The sequence below is a fragment of the Archocentrus centrarchus genome, chromosome 12 (genome assembly GCF_007364275.1).
Source record: "Archocentrus centrarchus isolate MPI-CPG fArcCen1 chromosome 12, fArcCen1, whole genome shotgun sequence".
Lineage (NCBI taxonomy): Eukaryota > Metazoa > Chordata > Actinopteri > Cichliformes > Cichlidae > Archocentrus > Archocentrus centrarchus.
In genome coordinates, this window is record NC_044357.1 from 532,767 (window position 1) to 551,502 (window position 18,736).

General features: G+C 39.6%; 2 protein-coding genes across 3 annotated transcripts in view; both read left to right on the forward strand.

Annotated features, from left to right (window-relative positions):
* Window positions 1–5,745: 5,745 nt before the first annotated feature.
* On the forward strand, window positions 5,746–6,750 carry pnx (posterior neuron-specific homeobox). The gene is made up of 2 exons (XM_030743278.1): window positions 5,746–6,053; window positions 6,133–6,750. Exons 1-2 carry the CDS (start codon window positions 5,819–5,821, stop codon window positions 6,582–6,584), a joined length of 687 nt encoding a protein of 228 aa, XP_030599138.1. The 5' UTR covers window positions 5,746–5,818; the 3' UTR covers window positions 6,585–6,750.
* Window positions 6,751–12,465: 5,715 nt separating this feature from the next.
* Window positions 12,466–18,736, forward strand: part of aebp1a (AE binding protein 1a) — a 30,644-nt gene continuing 24,373 nt past the window's right edge. For both annotated transcript variants that reach the window (XM_030742780.1, XM_030742781.1), the window contains exon 1: window positions 12,466–13,109. In XM_030742780.1, coding sequence (XP_030598640.1) covers window positions 12,866–13,109 — 244 coding nt within the window. In that variant the 5' untranslated portion in view covers window positions 12,466–12,865. The remainder of the gene's footprint in view (window positions 13,110–18,736) is intronic.

An 18,736-nucleotide genomic window follows, 5' to 3' on the forward strand; every position in this document is an offset into this window, starting at 1 on the left:
GTTCAACACATTTTATTAATACAAATCCAGTTCCAAAAAAAGTTGTGATGCAGTATAAATTGTAAATAAAAACAGAATGCAATGATTTGCATAACTCATAAACCAATTTTTTATTCACAATAGAACATAGAAAACATAACAAATGTTTAAAATGAGACATTGCCTGTCCAAGGCGTACCCTGCTTCTCACCCTATTGCAGCTGGGATAGGCTCAAGGTTCCACAAGGCTGTAAATCATTATTGGATGTCCAATAGCACTGCATTGAAAGCAGGCATGATGCGTTTATAAAGATCACTGCATGCGCTCAGGAAGGCTTCTTGAAATTATTGTCTGTGAACACAGTTCACTGTGCCATCCACAAATGTAGGCTAAAGCCAAATGCAAAAAAAAAGCCAAATGTGAGCATGGTGCAGAAGCACTGCCATTTCTCTAAGCCATAGCTCATTTCAAATGGACTGAGGCAATGTGGAAAGCTGTTCTGTGGTTAGATGAACTGAAATTTGAAGTTCTTTTTGGAAAACATGGATGCCATGTCCTCTGGACTGAAGAGGTGAGGGACCATCAGGCTTGTTCTATATGTTATCACTGCTCATTTCAAATGCCTGCATCTCTGATGGTATGTGGGTGTTTCAGTCAAAAACAAGAAAACACTACATACACATCCTCACAACCACGTGGGGCAGGTGCAGATCCAAAAAATATAAACCTGTAAAAAATAAATTAAAGGTTCACACACTACAGAACTCCAGTATTCTTATTTATTGCATCTAATAGTTTATGATGTTTTGGGACATCTGGGCCCCATTCCAGGAAGCAGGTTCAACAAACTCTGAGTTTAAAAACATACTCTGAGTTGATCTACTCTGAGATCAGCAACTCTGAGTTTCCCATTCCAGAACAGCTGATCAGAGATTTAGAGAAAAATTGCTTTAATGTTTCCCAGTTTAATCCTTTCATTGTAGGCTGAATTTCAGTTAGCTAACAGCAAGTGACTTCCATGAAATGTTGATGAGTTTGTTTGATTGATCATATGCCTAAGTACTTTTAAACCACCAATTTGTTATTATCCACACAGTTAATTTAGTCACAAGTAGGCAAGGCATGTTTTGAAGAAAAAACTGTCAAAGACTGCCTGGATAACTGTGGAATCTAAGAAGAACCACAACTTAACACATCATGCCAGAGCACAGCAACTAAAGAATAACAAATGTGCAACTGTCCAAATACATGTCATCTGTTCATTCTTTCATTCTTTCTTTTATCCTTTTTACCTCCACCAGTTCCCCCCTGAGTCTACCCATTTTCTTCTTATCTTACTACATAAAGCTCAGGGTCAGAGAGGGTCAAACCAACTGGTGACAGCCGCTAATTGTCTTGGTGGGCTGGCTTCTTTTGTTATTTAAATACTCACTGCTTTGTAGGCTTGTGTAGCTGGGAACACACTGGCAGCTGCCACCTTTATGACTTAGCTCCACAGGAACATTTACACATTTACATTCCCTCTGATCCTTAAACCCACTCCATTACACTGTAAGGAATGGTCATTCTTGTTATTAAGAAAGTATAATATGGATTAAAAAGCCAATTAAATGCAAATACATGGTGAGTGACTTGTATTATCCTTCAGTATTTCTACATACAGTAAAATAAAATTATCTAAATTGGTTGAATTTCCAGCCTTTCTGACTTTTTGTCTTTTTTGCTGATATATAGTAACACTGTACAATCCAAAGATTTCTACACATTTACAAAGTATGCTGTAAATATACTGTAACAGCAGTCAGAATTTTTTTGTATCTATATCAGAATGCTATATATTATGTCAAGAGCATGTTCAGTATAGATTTTAGAAATAGAAAATGTCTATTCTAAAATGTATCTGTCATTACAGCAGTGACAGTAATAACAACCTTTACCTGTAAATTGTCATATTTGAGATCTGTCAGTATAGATGATGACATTTAGATTTAAATGTGTTTGGAAAGTTGTCTCTTGTTCTTGAGTAAAATCACCTATCATGCATTTACATATTATTTTCCTATAATTCCAAAACCACTACGAAGGGATCTAGATCAATAGCTATATGGAAGGTCCTTGATAGGTCTTAAAAATATTGCTCCAATAATTTGATGTCTTCATGGAAATCCACAGCATATCAGCTACATTTTATTGACAAAAGTACTGGACACTACATTTACAGGAGCTGCTCAGTCATGAAAATCCCATACTATGAAGTTCCACACAGCTTTTTGCTGATGTTAATGTAAGAGGTTTGGAACTCTGCAGTAATTGGCAACCTTAAACAATATGATTCTCAGCACTCAGTGATCCTGCTTTGTACCTTTACATGTTCTGCCACTTCATGGCTGAGTAGCCGTGGTTCCTAAATACTTCCACTTTGCAATTATACCACTTATAGTTGATTGTAGAATATCTAGGAGGGAAGAGATTTCACAAACTGACTTGTTGCAACAGTGGCATCCAATTAAAGCACCACACTCAAAGTCTTTCACAAATGTTTGAAATGGCTAGGTGCTTGATTTTATACACCCAGGGCAAGGGGACTGAAAACACCTGAATTCAAAGATTAAGCAGTGTGGCTCAATGCTTTTGTCCATATAATGTATGATATTGAATTGAAGGTGGTCACACAATAAAGAGCTATGAAACTTTTTTTTTAATCGTCATCATTTCTGCTAGGATGATTTCAAATGTCAATATTTGACACACATGTCAGATGAGATATTGATATCAGGCAAGCACTGGGGCAGTCAATGGTGTCAAATACCTTAATTCTCCAGAAACTGCATGCATGCTCTGGCCACATGAGGCTAGGCATTGTTGTGCACCAGGCTGAACCCAGGACCCACTACACCAGTGTAGGGCTTCTCCAGGCCCTTTAACATCTGTCACATGTGCTCAGGGTGAACCTGCTCTCATGTGTGAAAAGCACAGGGTGCCAGTGGTACACCTGCCAATTCTGGTATTCTGTGAGAAATGCCATTTGGGTCCCATGGTGGTGGGCAGTGAGCAAAGGGTCCACTAGAGGACATCAGACCCTCTGGCCACTCTCTTGCAGTCTGTTTCTTAATTTTTGGGTACAGTGTCATGCTGGGGATCATTTTGTAGGGCTCTGGCAGTGGTCATCCTGTTCCTCCTTTCATAAATGAACAGATACCTCTCCTGCTGATGGGTTAAGGGCCTTCTATGGCCCTCTCCAGCTCCCCTAGAGTAACTGCCTGTCTCCTGGAATCTCCTCTAGGGAACAGGCAATTACTCTAGATTCCTGAATCTGACACTAGACAGAGGTAAAACTAGTGAAAAAACAGTCAGAAAAAATGTCAGTGGCCTCAATCTTTCCTGTTTTGGTGGTTGTCTCATTGTTGCCCCTCTAGTGCATCTGTTATTAATTTCATTAACACCAAAGCAGCTGAAACTGATTAATAACCCCCTCTACCATTTAACTGACTTGACTTGATGCTGCCTATGATTAAAAAGTGTTACTTAAATTTTTTTTTGCATTTTTGGCCACAGTGGTTTTTATGGGCAGTGGAGAGAGGCAGGAAATGGGGAAAGATACATGGGAAGACGCACGGGCAAATTGGCAACAGGCTGGGACTCAAACCCACACCGCCTGCACTGCAACACGATATATGTATGCAGTCGCTGGCTTCACCACTAAGCCACCCAGGCGCACCATTCCTTCAACTTTTTGAACAGCGTGGGAGTGGCTGTAGCTCAGCAGGTAGAGCAGGCCATCTACTATTCAGTAGGTTTGATTCTTGGCTGCTCCAGTCTGCATGCCAAAGTATCCTTTTGCATCATACTGAACCCTAATTTGCTCTCTGATGTGTTTACTGGAGTGTGAACATGTGTGAATGTTAGATAGAAATCAAGTGAATGTGGTGTAGAAAAAAGTGATTGTATGAATGGGTGTGAATGGGTGAATGAGGTGTGATATATAAAGCGCTTTGAGTGCTCAAGTAGAGTAGAAAAGTGCGATATAAGAACCAGTTCATTGACCATGTATTTGGCAGCATTGTCATTGGAACAGGGCAGAAAGGTCCCAGCACTGAACTGGGCAGGCAACAATAAGAGCTGATATGACACTGATTAAGCAGCAGTTGCCCTATATCATGCCAACATTGTCTTCAAATATAGGCACATATATAAGCACATATATAAGCGATTATACTCAGCTGCGGACACGGACAGCTGCTGACGCCACTGATGAGAAGCCATTCTTGTTACAGTTTTTTGAAGTCCATAAGCTCAAGTTTATAGTTAGTTATTTCTCCCATATTGGCTTCTCTTCACTGGCTCCCTGTTAAATCCAGAATTTAATTTAAAATTGTTCTCCTAACATACAAGGTAATCAGGCCCCATTTTATCTTAAAGACCTCATAGTATCGTTTTCACCCCAATAGAGCACTTCGCTCTCAGACTGCTGGCTAAATTGTTGTTCCTATGATATTAAGATTAGAATGGGAAGCAGAGCCTTCAGCTTTCAGGCCCTTCTTCTGCGAAACCAGCTCCCAATCTGGATGTGGGAGACAGATGGGAACCATCCCTTAGTCATGCTGCTATACACCTAGGCTGCTAGGGGGTTCCAGTGATGCACTGAGAATTTCTTTTCATTCAGTGTTATTTACACACCACACTGCACACACTTGCGGCGGCTCTCTTCCACATGTCTTTTATCCTGTCTCTCTCTCCTCAACCCCAACCAGTCGCAGCACAAGACTGCCCCTCCCTGAGCCTGGTTCTGCTGGAGGTTTCTTCCTGTTAAAAGGGAGTTTTTCCTTCCCTCTGTGGATAGGTGCTTGCTCATAGGGGATCGTTTTGACTGTTGGATTTTCTCTGTAATTATTATAGGGTCTGAACTTACAATGCACCTTGAGGTGACTGTTTGTTGTGATTTATATCTGAATATATCTGAATAAAATTGAATTGAATTGAACAAAATATATATATATATATATATATATATATATATATATATATATATATATATATATATATATATATATATATATATATATATATATATATATATATATATATATATATATATATATATATAAATAAAATAGTTCTCTTAAAAGTAAATACTACCTAGAGGGTAAGCTGCCTTGGCAGAGGTTTGTGCTCTAGGAGTGCTTCTATTTCATTCTATTTTGTTAGTAGCTCTTTATCTTCAGGTTTTTAATGCACAGCCATTTCCCATTTTATTTGGATAACAGTTCTAAACTCACAATACATGCCTTTTAAAAGATTTAAATGAGAGAAAAGGTTTCACCAGAACCATAAATTTAATAGTTTTTAGCACCAAATCTCAGCAGCCTAAGCAGAAGGACTGAGACATGACGTGCTGTAGTGATCAGATGGCCAATAGCTGTCATAAAGTTGTCTGTGGGCTTCTAATTAAACCTAAGCTTTGTGCGGCTTCTGCACTCAACAGGACAAACGGCACTCTGAAAAATGGGACACAGGGGAAGAAAAGGCTGACACTTTCCCTGTGATGAGTCAATAAATTAGCATCACAACCAGCGTTCACGTGTCCTACCAGCGTAAAATCCCCTATTTGCAAACAATGACCAGCCAAGCTACAATAAGGAACACGAAGTGAAAGAAAGAGGGAACATTTTAACCGGATGCCCAGCAATAAATAACTGCCCCGTTGCCCCCCCTAGCAGAGAGCTCGCATTTACATTTTGAAGTGCCCGCACTGGGGTCCCACGGAGCGTCCGCACATGGAGGACACTGGGTGCAATTGTTTCTGGAAGACGCATTGCTTCATTTGGGTATCTTTTTTGAATGACATGTAAATTTGTAAGCGCCCCGGCGGCTTTCGAAAAGGCAGTATATAAAAACGCTTTAGGAGCACAGACACCGACTACCTGCGCTCTTAGCAGAGCACTGCGAGCTGAAATGCAGCCAGCTGAAGCCAAAGTTCCACTTATCCACAAAACACCTTTTTCCGTGGAAGATATTTTGGACTCCACGAAATTTACAGGGAAACTAATTTGTCCTGGAGACGCGGCAGCTCTAGGTGAGAATATAACTCTCTGAGAACTTTAAAAATAATAATGTCTTAACTGATGACTCAACGATTTATTGTTCTCTTTCAGGAAGTCATACTTCCAGAGATGAATCCACAAAGCTGCAGCATCCCGCAGCAGGTGAAAGTTGCAGCCCAGCGGACAAAGCTCCGTGTACGGCGAAGCTTCAGAGTTCAAAAGAAAAAAGCCGTCGGATCCGCACCGCGTTCACCCTGGAGCAGCTGCAGGTCCTGGAGCACAGTTTCCAGAAGTGCCACTACCTGTCGGTACTGGAGCGGCACACCATCGCCTCGGCCCTGCGCCTGTCCGAGACTCAGGTAAAGATCTGGTTTCAAAACAGACGCACCAAGTGGAAGAAAGAGCGTCAGCAGGCGAAGGAGGGCGAAGATGAACAGTACGGCCTGTCCTCGCACCCAGTGTTCTGCTCCCCTCTGTCCTACAGTCTGCTCTGCCAGCAGCGCCCTCCGCTCCAGCTGTTTGCATCGCTGCCCCTGGTGCCTATCCGTCATTACTATACATGATGTGTGAAATGTGCACTGAGTGACTGAACAGGCATTGGACCAGAATGTTGCCCAGCAGCATCTCCGGGAAAAAGGTTCTGCAAAATTTTTACACCGTCATTAATATTTTGTTAGAGTTTCACAAAATGACTAATTTTTAAAAAAGAAAATTGATTAAAATATTAAATGTTTTCTATTGTAATTATACTATAACTTATTCTGATAAACAACTCTGTAAAACCTTGTTTCTTCTTTACTTTTCATCTATTTCACAGAAAGTCTTTTCTACGTCACATAGTGCTAGAAAAAGGGGCAGGTTGCTTATGAAAATAAATGATCAAAAATGCAGAATTGTTGGATTCAAAACTCATTTGGAGCTGCTTGTTAAGGCAATTTGGATGAGTTGTGGGACTTTGAAATAAATACTAATGTTTATCATGTTCAGGGTTCAACTATAATTTCTATCAATATTTCTATCAAAAAACTTTTTTTTTTTTTTTAATATCTATATGTTACACCTAGGCTGTGTAATGAGGATATAGTATTTGTTATCATTGTTACATTAACAGCATAGAACTTTATTTGGTCCTGATGAGACAGAACCAACTGATCCACTTCTTAAATTATTTGACCCATTTACATTGGCTGCCTGTCAGCTTCCATACTGATTCTAAAATCCTTTTACTTGTTTTTGAACACTTCATGGTCTTATTCCAGTATGTGTCTCAAAGACTTAAATGCACAGGGCCTGAGATATTAACTTTGGTATGGCCCCTCAGGGTCTCCAGTATGAGTTGTTGTGCAGGACACCAGGAGGGGCCAGTCAAATGTGTGCCATGTCCCCACAGCTAGCCTGATGAGAATGGAGTTACCAGTGCATGCAAGTAAAGTAAGTTTTATTTACAGAGAACCTTTCAAGATACATATCACAAAGTGCCACACTGGTGCATCAGATGAAACATGGGTTTGACCAGTTAAGAGATTTCTATATCTAATTCATTCTGACTGGAAGATTAATATGTTTTAATAATTCATGGTAACAGTTGCTCAATCAGAAGCACAAATGTCAACCACATGGTGGCGCCAGAGGGGAAAAAAAAGTCATTTATTCCATGAAAACCACAAACGTCTTTGCAAAATTTCATGACAATCAGCAAATAGTTTTACAAGATATTTCAGGCCTGTCTGACCAACACACCTCAGCGCCACCACTTGCAATTCAAAAAATGGGCTGCACTGTAACGTTCAACAAAACCCTTTGGTCAAGTGAAGATGATTCAGGGTTAGAGGAGCTTTAATAACTTTCTCTTTATGTGCATGTAAGTGTGTGTTTGTGTATGTCAAACATAAAGACATAAATGGTTTGGAGTGGACATTCTAAATGGTAAAAATTCCACCCAACACTGTTCCGAACACAACCAGGCCCATACACGAAAAATCTTATCTGCTTTACTCTTTTTACCCCGCCCCTGGAGGGGAATGGGGTATTGTTTTTGGTATGTTTGCTTGTTAACAAAACTGTGGCAACACTACCAGCGCAGATTCATACCGAATTTGCACTAAATATGGCCAGTGACCCCCAGGCCATGACATCTCCTTTCAATCAAAAATTACATTGCAACGTGTGGCATTTGGTTGCTGAGCAACAGGTGAAAGTTGTGAGATGACAGGGCAAAAGAGAGACAACGATATTGACAGCGTTACAGAGATTTTAGTGTGTTTAGTGTGTTGCATAGTCATGCTAACCAAAAACTGCTGTCTCCAGGTGCACAACAGGAGGAGTGACACACCTGGAAGTGTGTCTTGTGGTAGACAGGAACTTTTTTGGGGGGTGGCACAAATAATTTGTGTGGCATCTTATTGTGACATCTGATTGTTCTGTAAATACTTGTATACAAAAAAAACAAAAACAAAAAAGAACAGCTGAGGCATAGTAGTATATAACTTTGTTTGCTAAATTTGTTCATAAGTTTTTGAAAATTAAAACTTACATTTGTATAACCACTGGGGTGGCTGTAGCTCAGGAGGTCACCTACCAATCAGAAGGTTAACGATTTGATCCCTGGCTCCTCCAGTCTGTATGCCAAAGTATCCTTGTGCATGATACTGAACCCCAAGTTGCTCTCCAGTGCTAAATGTTAGATAGAAAGCACTTAATCTCTGGCTTAGAAAGAAATGCTGGGTTTTTATGAAGCACTTTGAGTGCTCAACACAGAGTAGAAAAGCGCTATATAAGAACCAGTCCATTTACCATTTTAACATATAAAAATGGTTCGATAAGGAGAGATCATTAAGAGAAATTGAACAAGATTTATTGATAATACAAATAGTTGTTTGGCGATTAAACTCCGATGGCTCATCAAAGCTAAAGGGAATCCCAGTAGAGATAGGAATTGGCAGGACCTCCCGGAGTCTAGATACTGGTGGTGGTGGAGACCAAGATGGAGGCTTGGAAGGCGCTCTTGGGTGGTGAAGGGGAGGTGGTGGGTTGCACAAATGAATCTGGAAGGGAGAATGACAGAGTGATATTTAAAGTATGCTGAGACGAAGCTGATTGGCTCAAGGAAGGCAAGCAGAAAGATGAATGGACCAGAAGAGATGAGGTTAATATTGAGTCTGACAGCATGGGAACGTGGCGATGATGACAAATAGAGTGGCCTAGGAAAAAATGATGAGTGATTTCAGATCTTCCTTTGAACTTATTCATAACCTTCATTTTGTTAAAAAGGGTAAGCATTTTAATCTGATATTTGGTACACAGCTGTGGAGGGCCAAGAACTAGTGCCAAACCAAATGCCATCTGGATCTGGTCCAGATTCTGGATTTGCAGGTTATTTGAATTTAAAATGGGAAACTCCATTTAAGGCATATTTTTAGCCACACCTTGGTGATTCAATGTTTGGAGATTGACATGTTTGTGAGGGTTTGTGCCTCATTCATTTCACACACACACACACACACACACACACACACACACACACACACACACACACACACACACACACACACACACACACACACACACGCAAATCAGAAAAGTATTTAGTTGAATCATTTGATTCAGATGTTTGACCTCAAAACAGCATTGTTGTTAAGAAAAGCCAAAATGCATAAAAGGAGTAACTAAGGGAGGAAAAAAACAAATTTAATGTGAGGGATTTGTAATTCTGACATCTCTTAACACTATAACAAAACTTTTCTAATTTCTAAAATAAATTCTCAGAAGATAAAATCATTACCTCTTGGTGGGGCATTTCAGGAAGACATTTAGAATTTACCTCATCAGTGAGGCAGTAGCCTGATGGACCCAGACAAATAGAGAAAGAGGAAGCTTTTGTTGCACATGTATGCACATGGTTTTGATTAGGTCAAAGCCTAAAATGTTAGTGTAAATCTAATCCATGTGGTGTGCATGATATAACAGGACTTGAATGTCTGACATGTGGCATACACCAAAAGGTTTTGAGATGATACAATGTAACCATGATGATTGTTCCATTTTGCTTTCACATTCACAATGTAATCTACGATGCAATACAGTGTAACATAAAGTGTAATATGGTGCAATATAGTGTAATTACATAGATCATGGTGTTTCTGTTGATTCATTTATTTTGTGCTTTTATTTTTTTTCACTGTTAACCTGATGCAACATAATTTGTTCTGCACTGCATATTGATGTGGATTTTGAATGACAATAAAATCAATCTGAATCTGAAGGTATCTTCTGTAAATGAATGCATTTATAAACAGTTTATAGCCTTTCAAAATTAGCCAAGGCTATCAAAAGAATATGAAGAGACAATTGCTTTGACTTTAGCCCAAAATATCTGTTTGGTCTTAAAGCAATAGCGCTGTACTTTAGAGTAATATAACACTTCGTACCACAAAGTGTACTTGTGGATGGTGGTGGATCGCTGTGCTGGTAGGATGTACTGATGTGGTGGAGTGTACCCGGCATCTGCTGCTCATCCGCACCAAAAATCATTGTGATTTTGATAACTGGAATCTGGACAAAGGTGGAAGCACAGTCTGGTCTTTGTGCTGTTTTTGGTCCTTCTACTTTGCTCCTGCAGCTGAGAAGACAGTTTAAGGTTTTTACACAGTTGCACTTATGATTTGTGATTATTTATGATTTCTTCTGTTTTGGTGCTCCATAAAGTTTGGAAAATGTATTAAATACTATATATAGCAGTGATTCACACATTTGGCATCTCAAGACATTTAAAAATAAATTGTTAGGTAAACATGTTACAAAGATAAGGCAGAGAACCTCAGAAGACAGAGCACAAACTACTGAGAGCAGGCAGGTGGAGAAAAAATATTCAGTGGATGATGGGAAGTCCTCCCACAGCATGAAAAAACTAAGGAACGGTTCAGGGTCACCTAAGCCATAACTATAAGTTCTATCAAAAAGGAAAATTTGAAGTCTAATCTTAAAAGTAGAGAGGATGTCTGGCTCCTGAAGCCAAACTCAGAGCTGGTTCTAGAGGACAGGACATTGCCTTTCATTCTACTTTTGAAAACTTGACAAACCATAAGTGAGCCTGCACTCTGAGAGCAAAGTCCTCTATTAGGATAACATGATACCAAGATGTCGTTGATGGTCTAAATATAAGGAGAAAAATCAACTCTGTCTAGTCCCTGTTATACTCTTGCTCCAGTGTTTTGGATCAACTAAAAAGCTTTCAGGGAGCTTTAATATAACGTGATACAGGAGTTACAATATTCCAGTCCCGTGTATGATCGACTTTTTCATATGTGTTCAGTTTATATTTGTGACTTGCAGAAAAAAATCCTTATTTTATTATTAATTCTCCATGGGACGGTTTTACCCCAGACAACAAACCACATTTTTGGTTATTTTATTTATTTATTTTTATTGACACAAGACACATCACTCTTTGGCAAAATGAGGAATGGAAGAGGGTTGACCTTTGACATGGGGCATGGAGCAGGAAGCAAATTTGCATGGGTTGTGGTACCAGTTACTGCTAAGGCTAATATCATGTTTGTTGCCTCAGGAAAACATTATGCTGGTAGATCGCTTTTCTTACGGCAGTAACGCTGAAGCAGTGCTTCTAAACTGTGGTCTAAACTTGGGACTGCTTTTTTAGGTTTTTAGGTGCCTCTGCTCCAAAACACTAGATTCAAATGATGATCTTGTGATCAGTTGTGCTGTAGCAAGGAATAAAGTCACATTTTGAGAGCACCGTGTGGTGGGAAATATAAGTACCATGTACCAGTAACATGCACCAACTTACAGGAAATGGGCAAAAGAACCTTTTATGGGAGGAAAGAATGTGATTGGACAGTTATGGCCATTCCCTCAGTGAGGACAGTGAACTTGATGAGAGTGACTGCGAGGAAGCGTGGACCAGAGAATCATGTCTGAGCTAGGAGATCAGGGGTCAGCTAAGGGTTAAACCTATGAGATTTGTGTGGGTAAGCAATTGTGTGTGTATGGAAATGACGATGTGTGCACATGTGTGTATGGGTATGTGTGTGAGGGGGCCAGTTGCTGTGATTTGCCTCTCTCTCTCTCTCTCTCTCTCTCTCTCTCCATATATATATATATATATATATATATATATATATATATATATATATATATATATAAATATATATAGTGTATTGATTTGAACTGAATTAAACTACTCTGCAGGCTTGCAAAATGCTTTTTGGGTTTTGGGTTTTGGGTTTAGTCCATCTTTTTTCCTCTTGTCACTGTGAAAACAACTGTGAACCACTTCTTTTTTTCTTTCTGACATTTTCTTTCCCCCTCCCCATAGGAATGTCAAATGTGACGGATGCTCCTCCCCACCCCCCACCCCCTCCCCAGTTGGTTTGGGGAAAAAGGGGGTGAAGGGCCACGAGGGAGAAATGTGACTGAGTATGTGGGAGAGGAGTCAGAGGAGGAGGAGGAAGCTGGGAGGTGTGTGCTCTGCTGCTGCTGCTGGTGAAAATCCACTCCAGACAGATGCACTTCCCTCACTCCAGCACAGCCAAGAGACTGCTTTGAAACTTCCAGCATTCAACTTTTCTTCCTGTGTCTATGCTGACTTCATCAGATAGGAAGTAGTGCTCTAGTCCTCCACCAGTTCATCCATTTGTTTCAGAAACGAATCCCTTTCATGTCTCCTTAAAGACTTCAAAGTCTGGTGACTCAGGATAGACGACTCAGCATCTGCAGGTCAGATGTTGCATGCTGTGAGTTATTTGTACAGCTAGAGATTTGGATCTGTTTCTGGAGCACGTCTGGTTCGTTTCATTACGGTTAGCATTGTGCTGTCATTGGAGAAATGAAGGTTGAGGTGCTGGTCTTGTGGGTCGTTCTGACCCTCTGCTGTACCCTGGTCTGTGCTCAAAAAGATGCAAAAGAGAACAAACTCACTGGAGTTCAGGCAAAAGAACCTGAAGCACTGGTAAAGGAAAGAAGACAAGGAGAGGAAGTGGGTGTTGAAATGTTAGACAAGCCGGCTGAAGTGGTGGATGAGGAAAAGGCAAAACCAAAGAAGAAGAAAACACCTGAGGAGATTGAAGCAGGTAAGTAGAAGCTCCTACACAGGCACTGCACAGGCATTGCAAGAACAATATTCAGAAGATGTTTAACTGAGGCTGAATGGATAGAATATACAATATTTTTTCTCGACCTTTGCATGCTGTGTTTCCTTGCCTCTCTGTTTGAGCTTCCAGTCACAGCTTGCAGCCAAAACACAGAGGATACACAGACAGGAAAGACTGCAATCAACGTTTAAGGCAGGAAAACATTCAGTTTCAAATAGTGTTCTGCTTCCAGCTCTTTACAGTCACCAAAAAGGGTTTTCATGTGCTTCCATTATAAGGTTGGGGGTTTGTTTTGATAAAATTTTCTGTGATTCAGGGATGATGAGGCAGAAACTTGCAGTGATTCAGTTGGTGGTCTGACATTTTCTTGGCAGTGTGACCACCAGTGCTTACGTGACCTGATTTCTTTGCCAGGAGTACACAATCATACACAACTGTGCACAGCTGTAAGAGTTTTAAGGAGCTTGTTTTGTCCAGCATAATAATCAGAAAATGAACCTTTATTGTGCGAGTGGCATCTCAGCTTAAGTTATATCTATGTGAAGGGCACATCTGTGAAAAACACAAAGCATGAGTAACTGGAGAAAATTTTCCACTATGATTTTCCAGAAGTGAGCAGACAGGATTTACAAGAGGGCCCACTTTCAGAAGTATGGATGCATGTTAACTTTCTGCTGCATGAAGCAAAACCACAAGCACAGCAGTTAGAGTTGTTTATTCATGTGTGGCTTATTTAGGTTAGATAAAAGGCCATAATTAACTAAACCAGAGACCCAAAGCCATTTTTCAGTTTTCAAACTTTGTTTTCCCTCAGAGAGCTCTGCCGAGCATCCAAATCTTTATCAGCTCTGATTCACAGTAAAACATCAACATTCACAATTCAATTCAATTTCAATTCAATTTTATTTATATAGCGCCAAATCACAACAAACTGTCGCCTCAAGGCGCTTTGTATTGTGGGTAAAGACCCTACAATAATACAGAGAAAACCCAACAGTCAAAACGACCCCCTGTGAGCAGCACTTGGTGACAGTGGAAAGGAAAAACTCCCTTTTAACAGGAAGAAACCTCCAGCAGAACCAGGCTCAGGGAGGGGCAGTCATCTGCCGCAACCGGTTGGGCTGAGGGGAGAGAAAGACATGCTGTGGAAGAGAGCCAGAGATTAATATCAATTAATGATTAAATGCAGAGTGGAGTATAAACAAAGTAAATAAGGTGAATGAGAAACAGTGCATTATGTGAACCCCCCCAGCAGACTAGGCCTATAGCAGCATAACTAAGGGATGGTTCAGGGTCACCTGATCCAGCCCTAACTTTAAGCTTTATCATAAAGGAAAGTTTTAAGCCTGATCTTAAAAATAGAGAGGGTGTCTGTCTCCCGAATCCAAGCTGGAAGCTGGTTCCACAGAAGAGGGGCCTGAAAGCTGAAGGCTCTGCCTCCCATTCTACTCTTAAGTATCCGAGGAACCACAAGTAAGCCAGCAGTCTGAGAGCGAAGTGCTCTATTGGGGTGATATGGTACTATGAGGTCTTTGAGATAAGATGGTGCCTGATTATTCAAGACCTTGTATGTGAGGAGAAGAATTTTAAATTCTATTCTAGATTTAACAGGGAGCCAATGAAGAGAAGCCAATATGGGAGAAATATGCTCTCTCTTTCTAGTCCCTGTCAGTACTCTAGCTGCAGCATTTTGGATCAGCTGAAGGCTTTTCAGGAAGCTTTTAGGACAGCCTGATAATAATGAATTACAATAGTCCAGCCTAGAAGTAATAAATGCATGAATGAGCTTTTCAGCATCACTCTGAGAAAGGATGTTTCTAATTTAAGAAATATTGCGCAAATGCAAAAAAGCGGTCCTACATATTTGTTTAATATGTGCATTGAAGGGCATATCCTGGTCAAAAATGACTCCAAGATTTCTCACAGTGTTACTGGAGGCCAAAGTAATGCCATCCAGAGTAAGTATCTGGTTAGACACCATGTTTCTAAGATTTGTGGGGCCGAGAACAAGAATTTCAGTTTTATCTGAATTTAGAAGCAGGAAATTAGAGGTCATCCAGGCCTTAATATCTTTAAGACATTCCTGCAGTTTAATTAATTGATGTGTGTCATCTGGCTTCATTGATAGGTAAAGCTGAGTATCATCTGCATAACAATGAAAATTGATGCAGTGCTTTCTAATAATACTGCCTAAGGGAAGCATGTATAATGTAAATAAAATTGGTCCTAGCACAGAACCCTGTGGATCTCCATAATTAACCTTAGTGTGTGAAGAAGACTCCCCATTTACATGAACAAATTGGAGTCTATGAGATAAATATGATTCAAACCACTGCAGTGCAGTACCTTTAATACCTATAGCAAGCTCTAATCTCTGTAATAAAATGTTATGGTCAACAGTATCAAAAGCTGCACTGAGGTCCAACAGGACAAGAACAGAGATGAGTCCACTGTCAGAGGCTCTAAGAAGATCATTTGTAACCTTCACTAATGCTGTTTCTGTACTGTGATGAATTCTGAAACCTGACTGAAACTCTTCAAATAAACCGTTCCTCTGCAGATGATCAGTTGGCTGTTTTACAACTACTCTTTCAAGAATCTTTGAGAGAAAAGGAAGGTTGGAGATTGGCCTATAATTAGCTAAGACAGCTGGGTCAAGTGATGGCTTTTTAAGTAGAGGTTTAATTACAGCCACCTTGAAGGTCTGTGGTACATAGCCAACTAATAAAGACTGATTGATCATTTTTAAGATTGAAGCATCAATAATTGGAAAGACTTCTTTGAACAGTCTAGTAGGAATGGGATCTAACAAACATGTTGCTGGTTTGGAGGAAGTAACTATTGAAGTTAACTCTGAAAGATCAACTGGAGCAAAAGAGTCTAAACAAATACCAGCAGTGCTGAAAGCAGCCGAACATGAAGAATAATCTTTGAGATGGTTATGAATAATTTTTTCTCTAATGTCTAAAATTTTATTTGTAAAGAAATCCATGAAGTCACTACTAGTTAACGTGAAAGGAATACTCGGCTCTACAGAGCTCTGACTCTTTGTCAGCCTGGCTACAGTGCTGAAAACAAACCTGGGGTTGTTCTTATTTTCTTCAATTAATGATGAATAGTAAGATGTCCTAGCTTTACGGAGGGCTTTTTTATAGAGCAACAAACTCTTTTTCCAGGCTAAATGAGCATCTTCTAATTTAGTGAGACACCATTCCCTCTCCAGCTTTCGGGTTATCTGCTTTAAGCTGTGCGTTTGTGAATTATACCACGGAGTCAGGCACTTCTGATTTGAAGCTTTCCTTTTCAGAGGAGCCACAGTATCCAAAGTTATACGCAGTGAGGATTCACACACACAACTGGATTTGTAAATGCATTTATCAAGAGACTTTCAGATGCAACTAAGTATGTGAAAACTATTACTATTTTGTTTTTTAACCTTAACTCAACTCTTTTTAGTTTCTAATCCACAAAGAGTCTCGATGCTTCTATCCACTCCAACTCCCTCCCACCAAAACTCATATAGAGATAGTTTATAGACATTTATTGATGTAATATGTGAATAGTTTCCATGAGGGTCATTAGCTCTCATTTACTAACATGCAAATGGTAAATGGATTAGTTCTTATATAGTGCTTTTCTACTCTAACTGAGCACTCAAAGCGCTTTATAAAACACATTTCCATTTATCCATTCAATTCCATCTGAATCAAAGCTAAGTGCTTTTACTGTCTAACATTCACACACATTCATACTCATACATGATGCAGCAATCAAACCACCGATCTTCCGATTGGTAGGTGACCTGCTCTACCTCCTGAGCTACAGCCACCCTTATACAAGATTGTGCATGTTCCCAAACCTGCATCCACATGTGCATGCAGGTTGTATGAATTAGGGTAACTTAAAGTTGAAGTATATCAGTAGAATTCAGCTGGGAGGCACAGTGATTTAAATTGAGTCTCAGGGTAAACGATATTCAGCACCTACATTTTTTCAGCCCAAGCATCGCTTTGTGATAATTTATTTTTAAATGTCATCACTCTGTTGAACCACTTTAGAAAGCCCTTTCTGGCTTCCTCTTGCAACCTCGGACACTGTTTTGTAAGTTTATCCAGTCAAACCTTCTCCTTTTTGGCTTTGCAATGCAGACATCTCTTTTACATTAGATGCAGATTGCAGGCAGCAAACACAGCCTGATGATTCTGAATGAGTCTAATTTACTAACATATGGATGGCGGTAAGAAAAAATGGCTGGTGTACACCTGTCATAAATTTGATGGCGATTTTGCATACAAAATAATTTTTGAAATGACCTTATAACCTTTCCCACCTTGATGGACAGCAACTATTGCATTTTTTTTTTTTTAAAGATCACTGAAGATGTCTTTCCTTTTTGGCATACATACCTGAATGTTCCAGACCTGACAAAAACCTTAATCAAGCGATTATGAGAACCTGGCTACTACTTTCCCTAGGAAATCATGTTGTTTCCTAGGGAAACAGCATCAGATGAACTTGTTGTTCACCTGATGCTGTGATAGATAGATAGATAGATAGATAGATAGATAGATAGATAGATAGATAGATAGATAGATAGATAGATAGATAGATAGATAGATAGATAGATAGATAGATAGATAGATAGATAGATAGATAGATAGATAGATAGATAGATAGATAGATAGATAGATAGATAGATAGATAGATAGATAGATAGATAGATAGATAGATAGATAGATAGATGCAAGCACAGCAGCTTTTGACAATAAGTCCACTTATTGCTCATTCAAATATACAAAATTGTTAGGGAGTCATGTTTGAATCTTGCTGGTGGCCTTACCAATGTCATTGATGGATAAACATACTTCCTGTGCTTTCTCCACCACTTACATTTTAACAATACATTCTACCAATAAACTTCACTCATCCTTAGGTTATTTCAAAGTTGTTGCAATGTGCTCAAAGACCTAAAAAAAAAGAATCAAAAAGGTGGCACAAAGGCAATTTTCTTACTTGCATTAAAACGGCCAGAGGCAGAATTGGTAGGAGACATACTTACAGAGGTAGAAATAGAACTGGATCCAGCTCCATAGCCCTTATGTGGAAATGCATAATCTTGGCCTATTTGGTTTCTGTCTAGAGCTTCACTTGTAAGGTGTTGGGTCAGCCTTAGATCCTCCGTAACCACTCGTCATCTGTCTGCTGAAGGCTTGTGGTTGTGGTAGCCTCTGCTCCCACTTCCAACCCACAGTGGCATTGATGTCACAGTTTTGCATGTCAAGGAAATTTCCTTAAATAAGTTTGTAGTTTTAAAGATTTTTGAAATTCTTTATAAATTTGTCTTGAAAGAGAAATGTGTGTGGGCTCTTATGGGTTAAACCCTCAGAAGCACCAACCATCTGAGCTGCCCTCTCTGCCAGCTGTTCTAACAGACACTGAGCTCGGTATTAAGTGCATTTGAAGCTACAGCAGCATTAAACAAATTGGATAGGATGAATTAGCAAATTAATTTAAGCTTTGGTTCTGCTTTGTACTTTAAACTTTTCCTTTATTTATTTTATTTAAATTCATTAATTTCTTGAATGCATTCTGCAAGTCTAAAAAAC